At 38.8% G+C, this 17,820-nt stretch overlaps 1 protein-coding gene across 1 annotated transcript in view; it reads left to right on the top strand.

Annotated features, from left to right (window-relative positions):
- spns2 (SPNS lysolipid transporter 2, sphingosine-1-phosphate) overlaps positions 1–17,820 on the top strand; it is a 69,493-nt gene that overhangs the window by 41,530 nt on the left and 10,143 nt on the right. The window contains exons 4-10 of the mRNA XM_077505354.1: positions 1,639–1,790; positions 4,536–4,602; positions 8,792–8,934; positions 10,595–10,762; positions 10,855–11,044; positions 14,096–14,161; positions 16,255–16,353. Coding sequence (XP_077361480.1) covers positions 1,639–1,790; positions 4,536–4,602; positions 8,792–8,934; positions 10,595–10,762; positions 10,855–11,044; positions 14,096–14,161; positions 16,255–16,353 — 885 coding nt within the window. The remainder of the gene's footprint in view (positions 1–1,638; positions 1,791–4,535; positions 4,603–8,791; positions 8,935–10,594; positions 10,763–10,854; positions 11,045–14,095; positions 14,162–16,254; positions 16,354–17,820) is intronic.

Raw genomic sequence — 17,820 nt, 5'->3', positions numbered from 1 at the left:
ATATTAGAAATCATAGACGGAAGGTCACCCAAGCACCCAAACAAACAAATCCATATTGATGAAGACATAACCGCCACGTCCAAGGCAATGAATAGCGCTACCGTGCTGTCGTTACTTGACTGGCAGCCTGAAAAGCCACTCGAGTTCTCCGAGCACATGGCGGCACTCGGGCCGACCGCTTCCCTCGTCTCCGGTGCGAGCGCGAGCGGGAGCGGGCCAGTTCCCCGCAGGGCCTGTGGAAGGAATGACAGCACAGACGTGGAAATGTGTGCGGATTGTCTCGGGAGGGTGCCGGCCGCTCGGAGACGATTTATTTATTTTTTTTTCCTGCCTGAGCGGGAAATGCAGTCGGGCAAGCTTAAGGCTGAGATGAAATGAAGTGGTCCTTCCCTCCTGAGAAGTGCTGCAGTTGAATTGAAGGATCAGTCTTCACTTTCCAAAACACTTTTAGTGTGCCTCTCCAATACAGTACTTCATTCATAATGTCACAAAATGCTAATATTGTTGACCAGATTCCAGGACTGGTGTTCGAAATGATATATTTCAAACCTCAACTATTTTATTTTATTTTATTTTACCATTTTAGGCACAATGAATAACAATAAATCTGTCTTGGAGCCACCAAACATTTTAGATTTTTTGGGGGATTATTTTTTTTCTATATTTTGTTTTTAATATATTTTTAGACTTTTCTGACTTTCTGTCAAATTACTGGAAATTTTATGGACATATTATGGTCTTTTTCGAGGGACATCTTTTGGCTTTTTTTTTTTTTTTTAAATAAATGTTCTCACTTTTTGTAGGCAATTCCAAAGATATTTAATGGTGGTTTTCTGACTTTATATTTTTGCACATTTTATGGTTACTTTTTTTTTTTTTTTTACATTTTCTTTCCTGCATTTTTTTTTTATTCAATTCTCTGACATTTTTTGGCAATTTCATTGACATTTTATGGTAATGTTCTGTTTTTCTTCTTCCTTTTTTGGACATTTAACAAATTAACACAAAAACGTGTTTCTTTTTACTCTTAACATTTTTTTTAAATATTTAATTACTTATTTTGTAAATATATATTGTTAATTTATTTGAAGAATATTTTATTGAAAAAAAACAAACAATTTGTACAAGTAGTTTGTGACAATTAGTGCCATCAGAAAGCACGTTTCTGCCACATTAGACACAAAAGTGCAGTATCTTTCCAGAGAGTGGGTTACCGTGGAAACGCCTGCCCACACAGGTGCCCCTGCCAATGTCACCACTCTTTAAGCCTTTTAAATACACCATTATCAGCATATCGTGTGTGAAAAGACAGCATGATGTGCCAATGAAATGCGGCTAAAGATATTTCAATACATACATAATCTCCATTGATTTCATATCTTAGTCTCCAGGGGCGGAGCTATGTTTTTAACGATGGGTTGTCTACCCCCCTGGCCACCCCACATCTTTACATTAACATATATTTAAATAACACATTCACAATATGGTGCGATATTTGTGCGTTTATGGCCACCCTTCGGTGAAATGTCGTGTCACCCCGGCCGCCCAACTGAAAAAAAATCTCTCGTGACAACCCGATGCGAGTTACGTTCTAAAATGTGAGCGTATTGACGTTGAGTTTTCGCTATCTCTCTGCAGTACTACTGGCTGTTTGTGCTCTCCCGGGGACTGGTGGGCATCGGCGAGTCCAGCTACTCGTCCATCTCCCCCACCATCATCGGAGACCTGTTCACGAATAACAAGCGCACCATGATGCTCTCGTTCTTCTACCTGGCCATCCCTTTGGGAAGGTAAGCGTCAGGGGCCCAGTTGTTCAATTCTCGGTTATTTTAACCACTGTTTTAATACCCCTAACCGCCGGTTAAATCCTTAACCCGCCGTTAACTAACCGGCCGTTAAATATGCGTTGTTCAAAACGTGGTTAGTCACGCCGTTTGTTATTGGCACCGTCGAAGTTAACCGTTTCGTTTATGTCAACTGGTTAGCACCGATATATCCCACAATTCCTCTTTTTGTTTACTTCCGGGTTGGCGAAATCAATGGATACTATCCAAATGACCGCTGGCACGCAACGAAAAAAAAAAGAAGCCGGAAGTTTTCTGCTGACGAAGAAAAACTTAAACAATCAATGATTCAAGTAATTTAGGAGTTTTCGTAACATTATTTATTTATTTATTTTTAATTCATCCTAATTTATTTTTGTTTTCTCTGTCCATTTTTAGATTTTGTCTTAAAAAAAACACATTTTTATTCTTTCTCTTTTGACTCAGCATGAGATTTGGAATTTTATTACTACTAAGAAGTAACGTGTTCTTAATTCTTCATCAGAATAATCACCAACGTCAAAGTCAAGCCCTCAATCGACTCTTTTTCTTGCGCTCAGTGGGCATCATGAAGGCAGCATTAGCCACGAAACAGAGTTAACCACACTGTTAAAAAGTTAGCGGCGGTCCTTAGGTGTGTTAAAAGGTAACAGCCGGTTAAAGCTAACAGAGTTTTGAACAACAAGATAACAGTGCCGTTAAAGTTAACGGTCGGCTAAATCTACTTAACCAATGGTTAAAGCTATAACCAAGTTTTGAACAACCAGGCCCAGAAGGTTTTTGCGCTCATGCTCTCGCGGTGTCACATCTGAACAATTCGGACTTTATGGTCAGATTTCGGTCTTACGGTAGTATTTTTACCGTCATACAGCGGCACCGAACTCGCCTACACGGAACTTTAAATATGTGTTCAGGGCTGTGTGGGAATTGGAAGCATTTTAAGAGCAAATCTGCAGCCCTTTTCACTTTCTTCAATAAGAAAAAAAGGACCACGGGGAGAGAGTAAACAAAGCGGAGCGATAAAAGATGAATGGACCGGTGGATGGAGCGCAGGAAAACTCCTTTGAGGTTGAACATTATGAAGAGAACATTGCGTAGCAGCATGCAGACCTCATGCATGAAGAATCCGGCAGTTGTATGAAGATGCTAATAGAAAGAGAAACGCATGCTATAACATCTCATTGAAATTACACAAATATGATATGTCAAAACAATACGAATTGAATCGTTACGCGATCCTCTAATGGTAAAACAGGCTGTGAGAGCTTCATTATGTGGTTGTTTGCGATGTTTTTGGGCTGTAAATAGAAAAGGAAAGACCAAAGTGACCTCTGAGAAGTGTGTTATGACTTGCCAAAATGGCTGGGTCTGACTAAATTGCCCGGCAACACACACAATAGAAGGTGAAAGATTTGGCCTTAGTCAAGTGCAGTCACAAATCCCTTCCAGTCAATACTGACGTTGTTGTGAGCGTCTCAAGTATGCAACCTCAAGAGTTAAACAGAAGTCACGGCAAAGAAATTTCTTTTTAAAGTTTGATTTCTGTTATTTTTAAGTGGAGCCCTTTTATATTTAGCTTAACTCAGCCTAACTAAGGCTCTAAATATATTTTTCCCCTTTGTCAAGCAGTTTTGCAAATCATTTAATTCATTTGAGGAGCAACTTTAATTTTATTCCAGTGTTAAACAAGCTAGCAGTGTCAATCTTAGGTTCGCTAACATGCTAGCATAGCTTGGTAGCTTATGTAAGGCAATGACATCGTGTTCAGACCGACCATTGTGGCGTTGAGCTGACAAACTGGAGGTGCTCCAACAGAAAAAAAAAAAAAAAAAGTTTGATCACTAGACAGTTTGGTGGTGAACAACATGTCATCATTTTAGCTGCTAAATGCTATCTTGGCTGACAGTTCAGCAAGCTGTAAACAAAACGTCCTCACTACCTATTCGCCACACTTTGTCCTTTGCTCACAGACCGCCATGATAATTTCCTACATTTTTTTTATTTCACCACGCTGCGTGTGACGTTAGCGAAAGCTCGACTTGTACACGTTAGCTTGTGCGACGTAAGTAGCGACTCAAGCCTCAACCTGACTATTCGCAGTAGTCAAGACGTGTGAAATTTTTTTGGGACATATCCTCTTGTTTCTCGGTTTTGCTATTCAATGTGCTTTGATGAGATACACAAAATAAAAAATAAATAAAAAGCTTATTTCGAGCCTTGGCTGCTAATATGCATATTTATGCTTTATTGTCAGTTTTGTACATTCCGAACATACTCTGTCTGCACTCTGATAAGATTGCTCTTTTGTTCCCAGTTAATTTCAAGGTTGTTTTTTTTCCCCCCTTCCATTAAATGCTGAGTCTTATTCATCACAATACCTTATCACAGCTACTTGTTATGTTTTCCTGAAACAAACTGTACTACTAACACACCCTGTGCCCGTCAAATTCAAAGGCCCAAAGCCAAACACCGTTTTCACAACTAGACCAATTAGCAAATGCAACTGCTATATTCATGTACAATTTATCAAAACAAGTGCGCGGTCAACTCTTTAATCAGGCTGCAAACAGGATGTGTTTAGCGACAAATTGGAAGGGTGGAAAACAAACAGAGAGCAAACTCAGGACGATGAGTCATACACTTTATATATATAAATGACATCCACGTGTCAGTAGTGTGTAGCTAATCGGCAGTTGTGTTGTTTTCCTGCAGCGGATTGGGTTACATCCTGGGCACAAGCGCCAAGCTGGCTGGAGGAGACTGGCACTGGGCACTGAGGGTAAGGGCATCAAACGCGACATTTTACACACAAACAAAACCCACACAAGGACAGATTTAGAGCCCCTCCTGCGGGGCTGTGGTCGGGTCCGTCATGGATCCGGGTTCAGAGGGGTCAGAAACATAGAGGGGGGGGCACACAAGGATGGAAGTGACAGCGCAAATACAACTAAAGGCTAAACAAATCATGCACACATTGACACAGCCGCCAGCACCCTTCAGAAAAGTTTGCAAAAATGACTATTTTTGAAAGCAACATTGGTTACATGCTGTCATTTAAAATAGCATGTATGTAAATGTGTCAAAAAAAAAAAAAAAGGGATAACAATAAAAGGACTAACGGGAATTAGCATGCACGCTAATGTAATTAAAATCCACTAGCTTAACGCTAAGATCATTTGAAACGCAATAGAAAGGCTAACAGGAATTAGCGTACATGCTACTTTAAAATCCACTAGTTTACTGCTAAAATAATTTGAAACACAATAAAAGGACTAACGGGAATTAGCGTGCATGCTAATGTTATTAAAATCCACTGGCTTAACGCTCAGATAATTTGAAACGCAATAGAAAGGCTAACGGGAATTAGCGTACATGCTGCTTTAAAATCCACTAGTTTACCGCCAAAATAATTTGAAACACAATAAAAGGACTCACGGGAATTAGCTTGCATGCTAATGTAATTAAAATCCACTAGCTTAACGCTAAGATCATTTGAAACGCAATAGAAAGGCTAACGGGAATTAGCGTACATGCTGCTTTAAAATCCACTGGTTTAACGCTAAAATAATTTGAAACACAATAAAAGGACTAATGGGAATTAGCGTACATGCTACCTTAAAATCCACTAGCTTACCGCTAAAATAATTTGAAACACAATAAAAGGACGAATGGGAATTAGCGTGCATGCTACTGTAATTAAAATCCACTAACTTAACGCTAAAATAATTTGAAACACAATAGAAAGGCTAACGGGAATTAGCGTACATGCTACTTTAAAATCCACTAGTTTACCGCTAAAATAATTAGAAACACAATAAAAGGACTAATGGGAATTAGCGTGCATGCTAATGTAATCAAAATCCACTAGCTTAACGCTAAGATAATTTGAAACGCAATAGAAAGGCTAAAGGGAATTAGCGTACATGCTACTTTAAAATCCACTAGTTTACCGCTAAAATAATTTGAAACACAATAGAAAGGTTAACGGGAATTAGCGTAGAGGCTACTTTACTAGCTTAACGCTACTATAATTGGAAACACAATAGAGGGGCTAACAAAAATGAGCATAGATGTTATTGTAATTCAAACAACTTCTAAAATACAAACAGACCATACTCCAGTACTCAAAGACATACATTTTATCTGCTCTTTTGGAATATTACTGGAAATGATTGAGATGTGGATGAGCCCAAGTGTAAACATTTGTCTTCATACAGTGAATGTGCGACAAAACAAATCATACGAGATTTGCAAAGCGGTCATAATGGACGCAAACTAGCGAAATGCCGAACAGGATTGCGCGGGTGTGTCTGACATTCCAGGCACATCTTTTAAAAATCTCAAACAATGTAAAGGCCGTGACTCCTCTAATGAAGCAACTGACGTTTAAAGTTGAGAAAAAAAACATTCCTTCAGCGGGTCACAGAGGATTTCTTTGGATTCCTGGACATGACAGGTACTTCGCCCGGTTCGGGGGAAACAGGAAGTCAATTCCTCCAGGTCTTGGTGGAACATTCAAAACGTAACAATGAGCAGGGCAGTTTGTTCCACCGTGGCCACGGTGACATTCTCGCAGAACAATCCAAAAAGCCAATTAGTCAGTGGCACGGCATGCGGGAGGAAAACAAATATGGAGGCATGAATCGTGTTTTTCACCAGCGGTATCCTGCTGTCAGTAAAAAATGACTCGACTGAGCTTCCGCTTGTTTTCGCCCACCGTGTTCCTGCGACCTTCCTCGTTTGGCTGAAATGTTTTCGGCAAAAAAAGGGGGAGCCAATGAAATGGGGGGGGGGTTGCTCAAGTTGGTACAGGAAGTACCTAATGGGCCCTGTGGGAGTCTTAAAAGTCACGGTTTTGGTGGACTGAATAATAACGATGGGTATTTGTGAAAACAAAGTAAAGGTATTATTACAAGGTGTCCACAAATTAGCAAAATACATATATATATACAAATAATACAAATATAATACTAATATAATACAAATAATAAAAAAATAAAAAATAAAATAAAATAAATAAATAAATAAATAAATAAATAAATAAATAATTAAAAAAAAAAAGAATATAATACAAATAGAAATAAATATAAATATATATATATACCTGACAAGTTAAAAAGAAGAAAATGATTAATGTGTGTAATCCTCACACCTTCGGGACTGCAGCTACCTGCAAAATATAAACCGCGTTACCCACATCCGACTTGGCGACACATAATACTCGCACATGAGCCCCGGAGCGCTCATTTGGTATGCCGCGCTATTCGTGCCGATAAAGCGGTTTCATAAGCTACTTATGCGATATGAAGAAAATTTGCTCTGGAAGATGATAGTTTTGTTTTTGTATCAGTCGAGCCGCATAATCACACATGCTTCATTAAAATGGATCAATCGTCAGCAACTTTTAATGTCAAAAGAGACATTTTAGGCCAAATAAACATTAAAAAAAAAACAAAAAAAAACATTTAAACATTGTGATGGAATGAAACAATGTGTTAGTCTTAATAGAATGTACTGAGGGCCCAAACGCTAATTAGAGCCGCAACATAGAAAAATATGCAACATCCGATACTTTAAGAATCATTTTATACTTCCTTTCATTTGCCGCTTTTTGGATGATTTGTTTTGCTTTGTTTGTAATTGTTCATACTTGTCTGCCTTTCTGTCAAATTTCTGATATTTTTGGCAGTTTTATTGATATATGGAAATTTTCTGCCTCAATTTATCCATTTATTTATGTCAATTTATTTGGACATTTTATGGCTATTTTTGACTTTTTTTTTTTTCTCGGACTTTTTGCTATCAATTTTCGGACTTTTTTGCAATTCTACATTCTATGGTAATTGAAGGGATTTTTTCTTATGATTTTGGATTTATTTATTTTTTTATCTGCTTTTTAAAAATCAATTTACTGACCTTTTTTTTTTTTTTTTTTTTTTTTTTTTTTTTTTTTTTTGGCAATTCCAAATAATTTTTATGGTAACTTTGTGCCTTTCTTCTTTTATGGGACATTTTGTGGTCACACTTGTAACTTTCTATTTTCTGGCCAACCCATTTATCTGACATTTTTGGCTATTTCATGGACCTTATTCAGTAAATTTTCAATTTTCCTCTACTTTTTCTGACATTTTATGGTTACTTATTTTTATTTTTTTTTGTGTGTGGTTTTTTATTTATTATTATTATTATTTACATTTTTAGGTCCGTTTTAAACGTTTTTTTTTATCTACCTTATAGACGCTTATAATAGATTAATATAAGTGCAAGGTTATTTTAGTTAACTAAAACTAACAAAAAAAAACTAAAATTCTAAAAAAAATTACTTAACGAAATAAAATAAAAATGAAAATGCTTTCTCAAAAAACGAAAACTAACTGAAACTGAAAATATTTTACGTTTACAAAACCATCTAAAACGAAATCAAAACTAACTGAAAATGAAAATATACAGTACATGGATCTAATTAAAAAAAAATTGTATATTCTCAAAAATAAAAAAATAAATAAATTTAATTAAAATATAAATAAATAAATAAAAATCAGTGTAGTCTACCCTATACACAAATACAGCCGCTAACTGTTAATAAAATAGTAAGGCAAATACAGTTAGTCAGTAAAAGTAATTGCAAAATAAAGTAAAATTTATACTACACATGCACTTAAAAGTATTTTTTTTTGTAAGAAGAACACAGCAGTATGAATATATTGTTGCTTTAAATATATTTCTACACATTTCATCTTGGTATAGAGCTCGCAAAGCCTTCCTATAGAATTCCCCGCACACAAGCAGAAAGCAGCATGTGTATCAAAAGTTAGCATGTCAAGCGTATCGGTCTTCCATTCAGCTTTTTTCAACACACCATTCCTTGTCTTGCAACTCAAGTGTACTCATCCAAACACCACCACCCCCCCACTTCAGTGTGATGCGTTCCAGTTGTCATGCAAGGCCTCAAACAACTGTCCCAATAGGTGTCTCCGGTTTTGGGGATGACCGCGGCCACCCTGATCCTGCTCTTCGTGCCGGAACCGAAGAGAGGAAGTGCCGACCAGATGGGAGGACGCATCAAGACCCGCACGTCGTGGTTCTGCGACATGAAGGCGCTCGCTAAAAAGTAAGACGCCCGCGTGAGATTTACATCCGCGGTAGCATCCAAATGGTGGCCCAGATAGGCGGATTTCTTGGATGAAAATATACATTCAAACCTAACAGAAGAGTCGTGGAAATGTCAACAGAGGACACAGTGAGTCTTTGTCAATCACTCGCCGCCACTCAGTAACACTGCTCGACTGTGAGTGAAGGCAGCCTTCAATGTGTGCACTTTTGTCATTGTGTGACCTTTGGTGGCCACTTTTCTTAAAATAGCTTCCCAATGATATAAAGTTCACCTCACGACGGGGCTTATTGCGAAGTATATTGGAGGTGAGGCGCCGTATTCTTCATCGGAGCAACAGTTGTGAGTGTTGTCTAACACAATCTTCGACATTCAGTGACTCGGAAAGCTGTTTTTTAATGGCGTGTTATTTTTGTCTCCAACATAAAGCTGTCAAGTCAAGCTGCATTTCATTTTATTAGCACTTTGCATAGGAGCTGAGTTTGTTTGCATGACAACAATCTAGTATAAACAGAAACATTTTTAATTGAGACAACCAATATATCGAGATAAGTATCAAATAGACTTTTATGAGAGAGATATATCATAGAAGGTAACGGCACATTTACTGTACGGACAAGTTCATTCAAATGTATGTAAAGTGAACAAAAAACTCACTGCATTATACCCTCTTGAACTGAGCTGTACCCTATTAAATCAAATCGAAATTATTTTTTATTTATTTTTTACATATTATTTATTTGTGTGTTTTTTAGATACAATATTATTCAAATGGATTAATAGTTTAGATAAAATGAAAAATTAAATATTTAAAAAAAAATTTTTTTTTTACTTGTCAGAAAAAGATGAAAACATTTTTTTAATTACCTACGTAAAAATGTCCCCAAAAAAAAACGGACCATAAAATGCTCAAAAAGAAAGAGGAAACACAGGAAATTATCATAAAATGTCCATGAAATTGCCAAAAATATCAGTGAATTGAATATAAATAAAATGTTCAAAAAGTAACCTAAAATGACCAAAAACAAAAGACAGAAAATTACCATAAAATGTTGGAATTACAAAAAAAAAGTCAGAAAATGTATTAATTAAAAAAAAGAAGGAAAAAAGAAAGGAGTAAGACAGAAAAGAAAACATTCAAAAAGTAATTAGAAAATGTCCAAAAGCAAAAGAACAAATCCCCAAAATTCCGATAAAATATCCACAAAATTGCCCAAAATTTCAAATGCCAGCAAAAAAAAAGGCAGGAAAAATGTCCAAAAATAGCCATTAAATGTCCGAAAATGACCATAATATGTCCATAAAATTACCAAAAATGAATTTGACAGAGAGGCAGAACAAAAAAAATGCATGAAAAACGAAGTATGAAAAATTACACGCAAAAAAATCAAAAGCGAAGTACGAAAGATAGAAGAAAATGAATGTCAAAAGTGTTACATGCTGCATAATTTTGTGTTATGCTGCAGCTCTTATTATCTCTTGGGCCCCCGCAGTACATTACACTGTTTCCTCCATAAAAAAAATTTCATATTTGGCGGCTCCAGACAGATTTTTTGTTATTTATTTGGCCTAAAATGGTTCTTTTGACAGGAAAAGTTGCTGACCCCTGCCCTAAGCTAGTATTGCGTGTTTGTTTCTTTTTTTTTTGGTCCATGTCCAGTCGGAGCTACGTGTTCTCATCCCTGGCGTCCGCTGCCGTGTCCTTCGCGACGGGTGCATTCGGGATGTGGATTCCCATCTACCTTGCCAGGGCTCAGGTGGTCCAGAAGACCGCGACTGCCACTGCAGAGCCGTGCGACAATAAAGAGATCTGCAGCAGCACAGAGAGGTGAAAAACAAATGATGAAATGTTCGATTCAAACTTTATACCGGAATCCGAATATTTTTGTTCATCTCCCCTGCCTCTTTTTGTTCTCGTAGTCTTGTGTTCGGGGCGATCACGTGCATCACGGGCCTGCTGGGCGTGCTCATCGGGGCCGCCACCACGCGTCTGTGTCGGAAGAAGACGGAGCGGGCCGACCCCCTCGTGTGCGCCGTCAGCATGCTGGGCTCGGCCATCTTCATCTGCCTTATTTTTGTCGTGGCAAAGAAGAACATCATAGGAGCTTATGTAAGAGTCGCACGTGAAAATGTTTGCTTGTATTTCAACCCTTTACCTCAAGAAAAGAGAATTTGTATTTAGTTAGGGATTAGCTTTAAGAGTTGACAATTCAAAGCGGAATAGTTTTAACCACTGTAACAACAGAAGGCTTATCAGGGTGCGGCTCATGCTAAGCAGAGGTGGCAAATCCCGATCCAGAAAGTAAAAACCCTGCCACAGTTTGGTTTTATCCCCAGGTGCTAGCTAGCTAACTCCCTAGCTTGTTTACCTGCTAGGGACCCAGCTAGCTAGCTAGCTAGCATCAGGGGCTAAAGCCAAATTGTGGCAGGGTTTTTACTTTCAGCTGCTAGTTGCTAGCTCCCATGGTATTCGTTTACCTACTCGAAAGCTATAGCTAGCTAGCATCAGGGGCTAAAGCCAAATTGCGGCTGGGTTTTTACTCTCAGCTGCTAGTTGCTAGCTCCCATGGTATTCGTTTACCTACTCGAAAGCTATAGCTAGCTAGCATCAGGGGCTAAAGCCAAATTGCGGCAGGGTTTTTACTTTCAGGTGCTAGCTAGCTAGCTAGCTCCCATGGTGCTCGTTTACCTACTCGAGAGCTATAACTAGCTAGCATCAGAGGCTAAAGCCAAATTGCGGCAGGGTTTTTACTTTCAGGTGCTAGCTAACTAGCTCCCATGGTGCTCATTTACCTACTCGAGAGCTATAGCTAGCTAGCATCAGGGGCTAAAGCCAAATTGAGGCAGGGTTTTTAGTTTTAGGTGCTAGCTAGCTAGCTTCCATGGTGCTTGTTTACCTGCTCGGGAGCTATAGCGAGCTAGCATCAGGGGCTAAAGCCAAATTGCGGCAGGGTTTTTACGTTCAGGTGCTAGATAGCTAGCTTCCTATCTAGCCAGCTCCCATGGTGCTTGTTTACCTACTCAGGAGTATAGCGAGCTAGCATCGGAGGCTAAAGCCAAATTGTGGCAGGGTTTTTACTTTCTGGACTTGGATTTGCCACCTCTGATGCTAAGTGGGTGGCGCTCCTCATAGTGATAAACCTGCCGATACCAGAAGCTCAGATACCATAGCTGACCCAAAATTACATGTGTAGAGGTCAAAGGTTGACAAAATGTGTGTGTCTTATTGCTCTGTAAACTCGGAAGGGTGCAGCTTAACACTTACGGCCACGAAACAATGAACACTGGCTGGCTAGACTCGCTTACTTCTCACTCTTATCAGGCCCACAGGAACAGGAAATTACTTTCAACAGTTTGGCCGCTAATAATGCTGGAAAGTGGGAAAAGATGGATGATATTTTGCACAAAAAAAGCGCATGCGTCTTCCATACGCTAATTCCTTATAATATATGACCTTGGCTTACCTCAGCAACTGCTGTTTCCTGGCGTGACAACAGAATAAGAGGAAAAACACCATTCTGCTCCATATAGCCGTCATTATAACTCACACAAAGGAATGAAATTACAAATTGGCAGCCATGTTAAGGGGCTGCTGGCGGTTCACAAAATTCGACAAACAATATCTTGTACTTAAAGTATGAATTTATAGATTTTGATTTTGCCAAGGCTGGGGGTCAGCAACCTTTCCTGTCAAAACAGCCATTTAAGGCCAAATTTAAAAAAAAAAAAAAAAATGTCTGGAGCTGCAAAACATTTAAAGATTGTTATGAAGGGAACAGTGTGCTAGCCTAATGTACTGAGAGCCCAATAGCTAATTAGAGCTGGACCATAACACAAAATTATGCAGCAACCAATACTTTGACATTCATTTTCTTCTACCTTTCGTTGGTAAATTTTCATACATTTTTAGATTTGTCTACATTTCTGTCCAATTTATGCCATTTTTTTGGCAATTTTATGGACATATCATGGTTATTTTCTGTCTCTCTTCTTCTGTTTTGGACATTTTTTTTTCTGCTTTTTTGTAAGGAATTTTTCTGACATTTTTTGGCAAATTTGTGGATATTTTAAGGAAAATTTGGGGATTTCTTATTGTTTTGGAGATTTTTCTTTAACTGTTTTGTTTTCTGACTTTTTAAAAATTTTACATTTTATATATATATATATATATATATATATATATATATATATATATATATATATATATATATGTATATATGTATATATATATATATATATATATATATATATATATATATATATATATATATATATATATATATATATATATATATATATATATATATATATATATATATATATATATATATATATCAGCTCAGGTTTCGCGGAGCGGTTGCTGACAGATGTGTCATATTATGGAGTAGGTCAGCTTTGCTTTGTCGAGGCAGATTGACCCCCTCGCAGCTGTTGTATCATCAGCGCATAAATAACTAATGGCACGAAAGTCCTTTTCTTCCTCACTCTTGAGAGGCGACGTGTCGATCATCGCGTCTGGGCTGCAGCGTCTTCATCCGCAATGTCGGGCTGCCTGTGCCGTAACCGCCAGAGGTCCGGCGCACGAGGTCCGCTGGGGTATTTCCATGGCAGGAAGCGCACGTCAACGGGCACGGTTTAAATGTGCCACACAAAAGCGGCCCATATAGATCTGTTGCATACAAATCCCAATGGGTTTGTTTTCAAGAAAATAGCCAAATCGAAATTGCAGCTGCTGCCGCGCCTTTCATGTACCGTACATGCAACCACAACAAGCTATTCAAAGTTTACAGCTCCACCCAAGAGAACATAAAGTTAGGGCTAGCATCTCGCAACTGGAGCCAAACTATGGATATATATAAAGGCAAGGCATATAATCTTTATCATCCATGCAGTTTTTCGGCTTGTCTCATCGGAATCAAACTGAAGACCTGCGTGTTTGCGTACAATTGAGCCAAATCCTAATGACATGTTTTTCAACCGCAGCAAAACCCGAGCAGTTGTATTCAGCAGCGAATGCCCACACACACAGATGATGATGATGATGGATGATGATGATGTTCAAGTCTTCTTGTGGCTTCGTGTCTCGGAAACCACACGGTGGAAACTGGTCGCTCTTAATCGCTATTGCTATATAATGCGAAATGTCGTCCTCTTTATTTAGGTCTGCATCTTCATAGGAGAGACGCTGCTCTTCCTCAACTGGGCCATAACGGCCGACATTTTAATGGTGAGTGCTCGAAAACCCAATACTGTACTTATCCTTTGCCGTCTCCGGGAATTTTGTTATTTTACCAATTTAATTACAAATACTTATGTTGTATTTTGAGTTGTGAAGGCTGATGAGATGTCGGGTTCTTTTCCAATGTGTTCTTCAGCGCACTTGGCCTTTCATCCTCATTCGAACTCGACTTTCGTCCCGCCTGAGTGAAGAGTTCCCCAAAATGTTTATAGCCACTTAGCAAGGAATGGTTCCGTTAGGCTTCTCTCTTTTCGATGGTCGTTTTTGCGACGTTTCTTTTTTTAAGATGACGCTACAGTGTGTCTTTAATTTTTTAGAGAAACAAAATCCATTCTGTAGCACTGTAGTTTTAGATTTCAAAGAAAAGAATATGCAAATTTTATTCAGATTCAGCAATCTGATCGAGCGTCATGCTGATCAACCGAAATAGCCAAGCTGCATCTGGTCTGTTTTGGCGTAATATGTCGTGAGGTTGTCGTTTACGCACTTAAAAATTTACCTATAACTTGTTTTTATCAAGATGTTGCTTTAATAAAAGTGTGAAAACCATCGTAGCTATTGTGCTAAATTGATAAGTCACGTGACATTCGCAGCGATCTCCGTTTGTCCCACGACTGATCTGATTAGCTGAGCGGAGCATGAAAACAGCAGATTGGAATAGATCACATCACATAACAGATAACCAGAAATCTCCATTCAAAAATGATTTCAATTGGAACGAGACGAAGTGCAATTTCTGGGGAAATTGCGTGGGAATGCTGAATGCTAATAGCGGAATGCTAAGATTTTAATGCATTTTGAATGCTTATGAAGTAAATGGAGAGATAAATGATGAAATTCTAACCTCTTGGTTACTGGACAATGTACTTTACCAACTGTGCCACCAAAGCAGTATCAGACACCTGGTATTGATGATAAGTTATATGTATGGAAGTGGGCGTGGAAAGTGATACTTAGAAAAAAGCTCAGTGTCTGTCCCGTTGAAAATGAGTGGGGAAATATGGTCTAACCCTTCTTAAAACCCTTGTAAAAACCCTTCTGTACATGTGTGAGTTAGGATTTTACACAGTTGGGACACAAACAATCATTTTAAAAAAAAATGCAAAGAACATACCGGAAGGAATCGAAAACTGAATTGACAAAGTCCCCCCCCCAAAAAAGAGATTGAAAGGAATAAACCAAAACTTGGCATAAAATAACTACAAGAGGAAACAAACCAGAACTCAGTGGAAACACGAATGAATCAACATACGCAAAAAGAAACCAGGGAAGTGACGCTGCATTCGAGGAGGGTCGGAAGACGGACTTTTCCGAGTTCAAACCAGGAAGTGTGTACGGGAACACACTCGGAAATTCCACTTGCGAAGTCGGGAGAAAAAAAAAAAGAAAAAAAAAAGGACCCAGATTTTACCGGCGGACTACAATGTGACGTCACTCTGAATGTCAAAACACAATTTACTCGAGTATCAAACTAGATGGCGTTCTTCATTCAGAAATATTCGACATAACTCCACGTAAGGCAACGTACGTGACAGTATTGCCGCTCTGGAGGTCAAATTGCGTTTTGAGGACCAAAATAAAGAACAATTTATCACTCTCCGCCATTTTGGTTGTCGACTTTCACCTCGAACGCTTTGAGGTCGGAACTGGGAAGTTTCAACTCGGATATTTCCGACCATCCTCGAATGCAGCTTTAAATACAAGCGAGTTGACAAGACAACGAGAAACACCTGAGGGAGCCGATTGGTAGACACACGGGAACGACAGGTGGAACCAAAAACGAGCAGGACAAGACATGAAGCAAAACAAACAACAAAAACACAGATTGTGACTATGTGTACATATAAACAATGACTCACACCATCAACTTGTTTGAATTTTATTTGAAGTGAGTCAAGATAGCGAGTGATATCAACGCACGCGTACGGTGCGGGCGTGTCGACTTTGAACTCACACGTCATCGGCGTGTCAATTAGTCAGTTTATTCCTGACTGATAGTATTGCAATCGAAACCTGACAAATCATCGTCACCTGACAAACTTCTTCCGTTTGCTCTTTTTTTTTGTCACGCCCCTGTGCAGTTTGTCGTGATTCCCACGCGACGAGCGACGGCGGTGGCGTTCCAGAGCTTCACCTCTCACCTACTGGGCGACGCGGGAAGTCCCTACCTAATAGGCCTGGTAAGACGCTCCCGCGGTGAAAATGAAACCAGCTCTACCGACAGGTCGTGAGCTGGAATGTGCCAAAATGAGGCACGTGAGTTTCAGCTATGAGACATCGTTGTTCCATTGGGAGTTCCGAGGAAATTTCATGGGTCCAGTCGAGCAGAGTTCAAGGAGCGATTCTAACCGTCACACCCATCGGGCTCCTGCGTCCAGGGGACAAGAATGGAACTTGCGCTCAGTGGCGTGTAACACCTCATTTGGTCAACAAGCGTTCTTGTCATTCCAAATAAGAGATGACCAAAACGAACGTTGTTGTGCAACACAGCAAAGGTACACATGAGAGAACGGTGAGCTGTTTCGCATGACAAAGCGCGAAAACATGAGTCAACACGTAACGCTGCAGTGACATCAAGGATGTCAAAGTCCGTTTTGTTTATCAGAGGAAAAAAACTTCCTGACAGATGAACATCGCATATTGTGTAATTGTATGGAACGCTCACTTGGGGCTTTGGTGAGGAAGTCTTTGATTTCTGAATCCGACTGACTCTTAGCCACAGCTGTCGAGGACATTCTGGAGATTTCCCTTCTTTTTTTTTTGTTTTTTTTTCAATGCTGAGCAAACGAACAAAGTGAACGCTGCTGACAAGCTCTCCAAAATAAAAAAAAAAGTGTCTTGAATGCTCAAAATAGAATCAAATAAAAATGATAACTTGATTGGTACTCAAGAAAACCCCCATTTGCATCTTTTGTACAACCAATAGTCCTATCACTATAGAATATTTTTAACTCATTTACTCCCAATAACGTATAAATACGTTTTTTTTAATGTTCTAAGTGTCCCAAAGACGTATTTATACTTTTTTGTTTGTTTGTTTGTTTTATGTTAAGGCACACAGAAGGCTTTGATGCAGCCTCTCAGCTGCAAAGAACGGTTGCAGAAATGGTAGTTATTACACAAACGGCCAGCAGGTGGCAGCAGAGCAAAGGAGATCAACCAGGGCCATGTAGAAAAAAAGCTCAATTACTTACAATTTTAAATCGATTTGTGAAAACTGATGAAACTTAGCTCTCTTCTAATGCTAATTGCTGCAAAACGGAAAAAGATAGAAACATACTCTTTTTTTTTTTTTCCTGATGAAAGAAGAGACTTTAATCTTTCTTTTGATAGGTTCCATGCTTTGATAGCAATAGAACACAATATTCTGTGGGCCTTGCAAAATCAGTCAAAATCCAGTAAAACAGCCGGGAGCAAACGGGACTGCTTCTGTGAAAATGGCGGCGAGTGAATGAGTTAAGAATGATTAATCTGTCGATTCATCGACTAATCAGATTTATTTAAATTTGGCCTTGTTTCATTTGCATTCGTGTTATTTTTTTTTAAACAATAGATTACAGGTGAGCTCCGTAATTTAGGGCTGGCCCAAAAATCGCAAAAATCTGCGTATATTTGACGGCAATCGTTTTTAAGTTATATGCCGTTAT

The sequence above is a fragment of the Festucalex cinctus genome, chromosome 18 (assembly GCF_051991245.1).
Source record: "Festucalex cinctus isolate MCC-2025b chromosome 18, RoL_Fcin_1.0, whole genome shotgun sequence".
Classification (NCBI taxonomy): domain Eukaryota; kingdom Metazoa; phylum Chordata; class Actinopteri; order Syngnathiformes; family Syngnathidae; genus Festucalex; species Festucalex cinctus.
The sequence above is the reverse complement of the archived record's forward strand: the minus strand, read 5'-3'. Positions and strand labels throughout refer to the sequence as shown.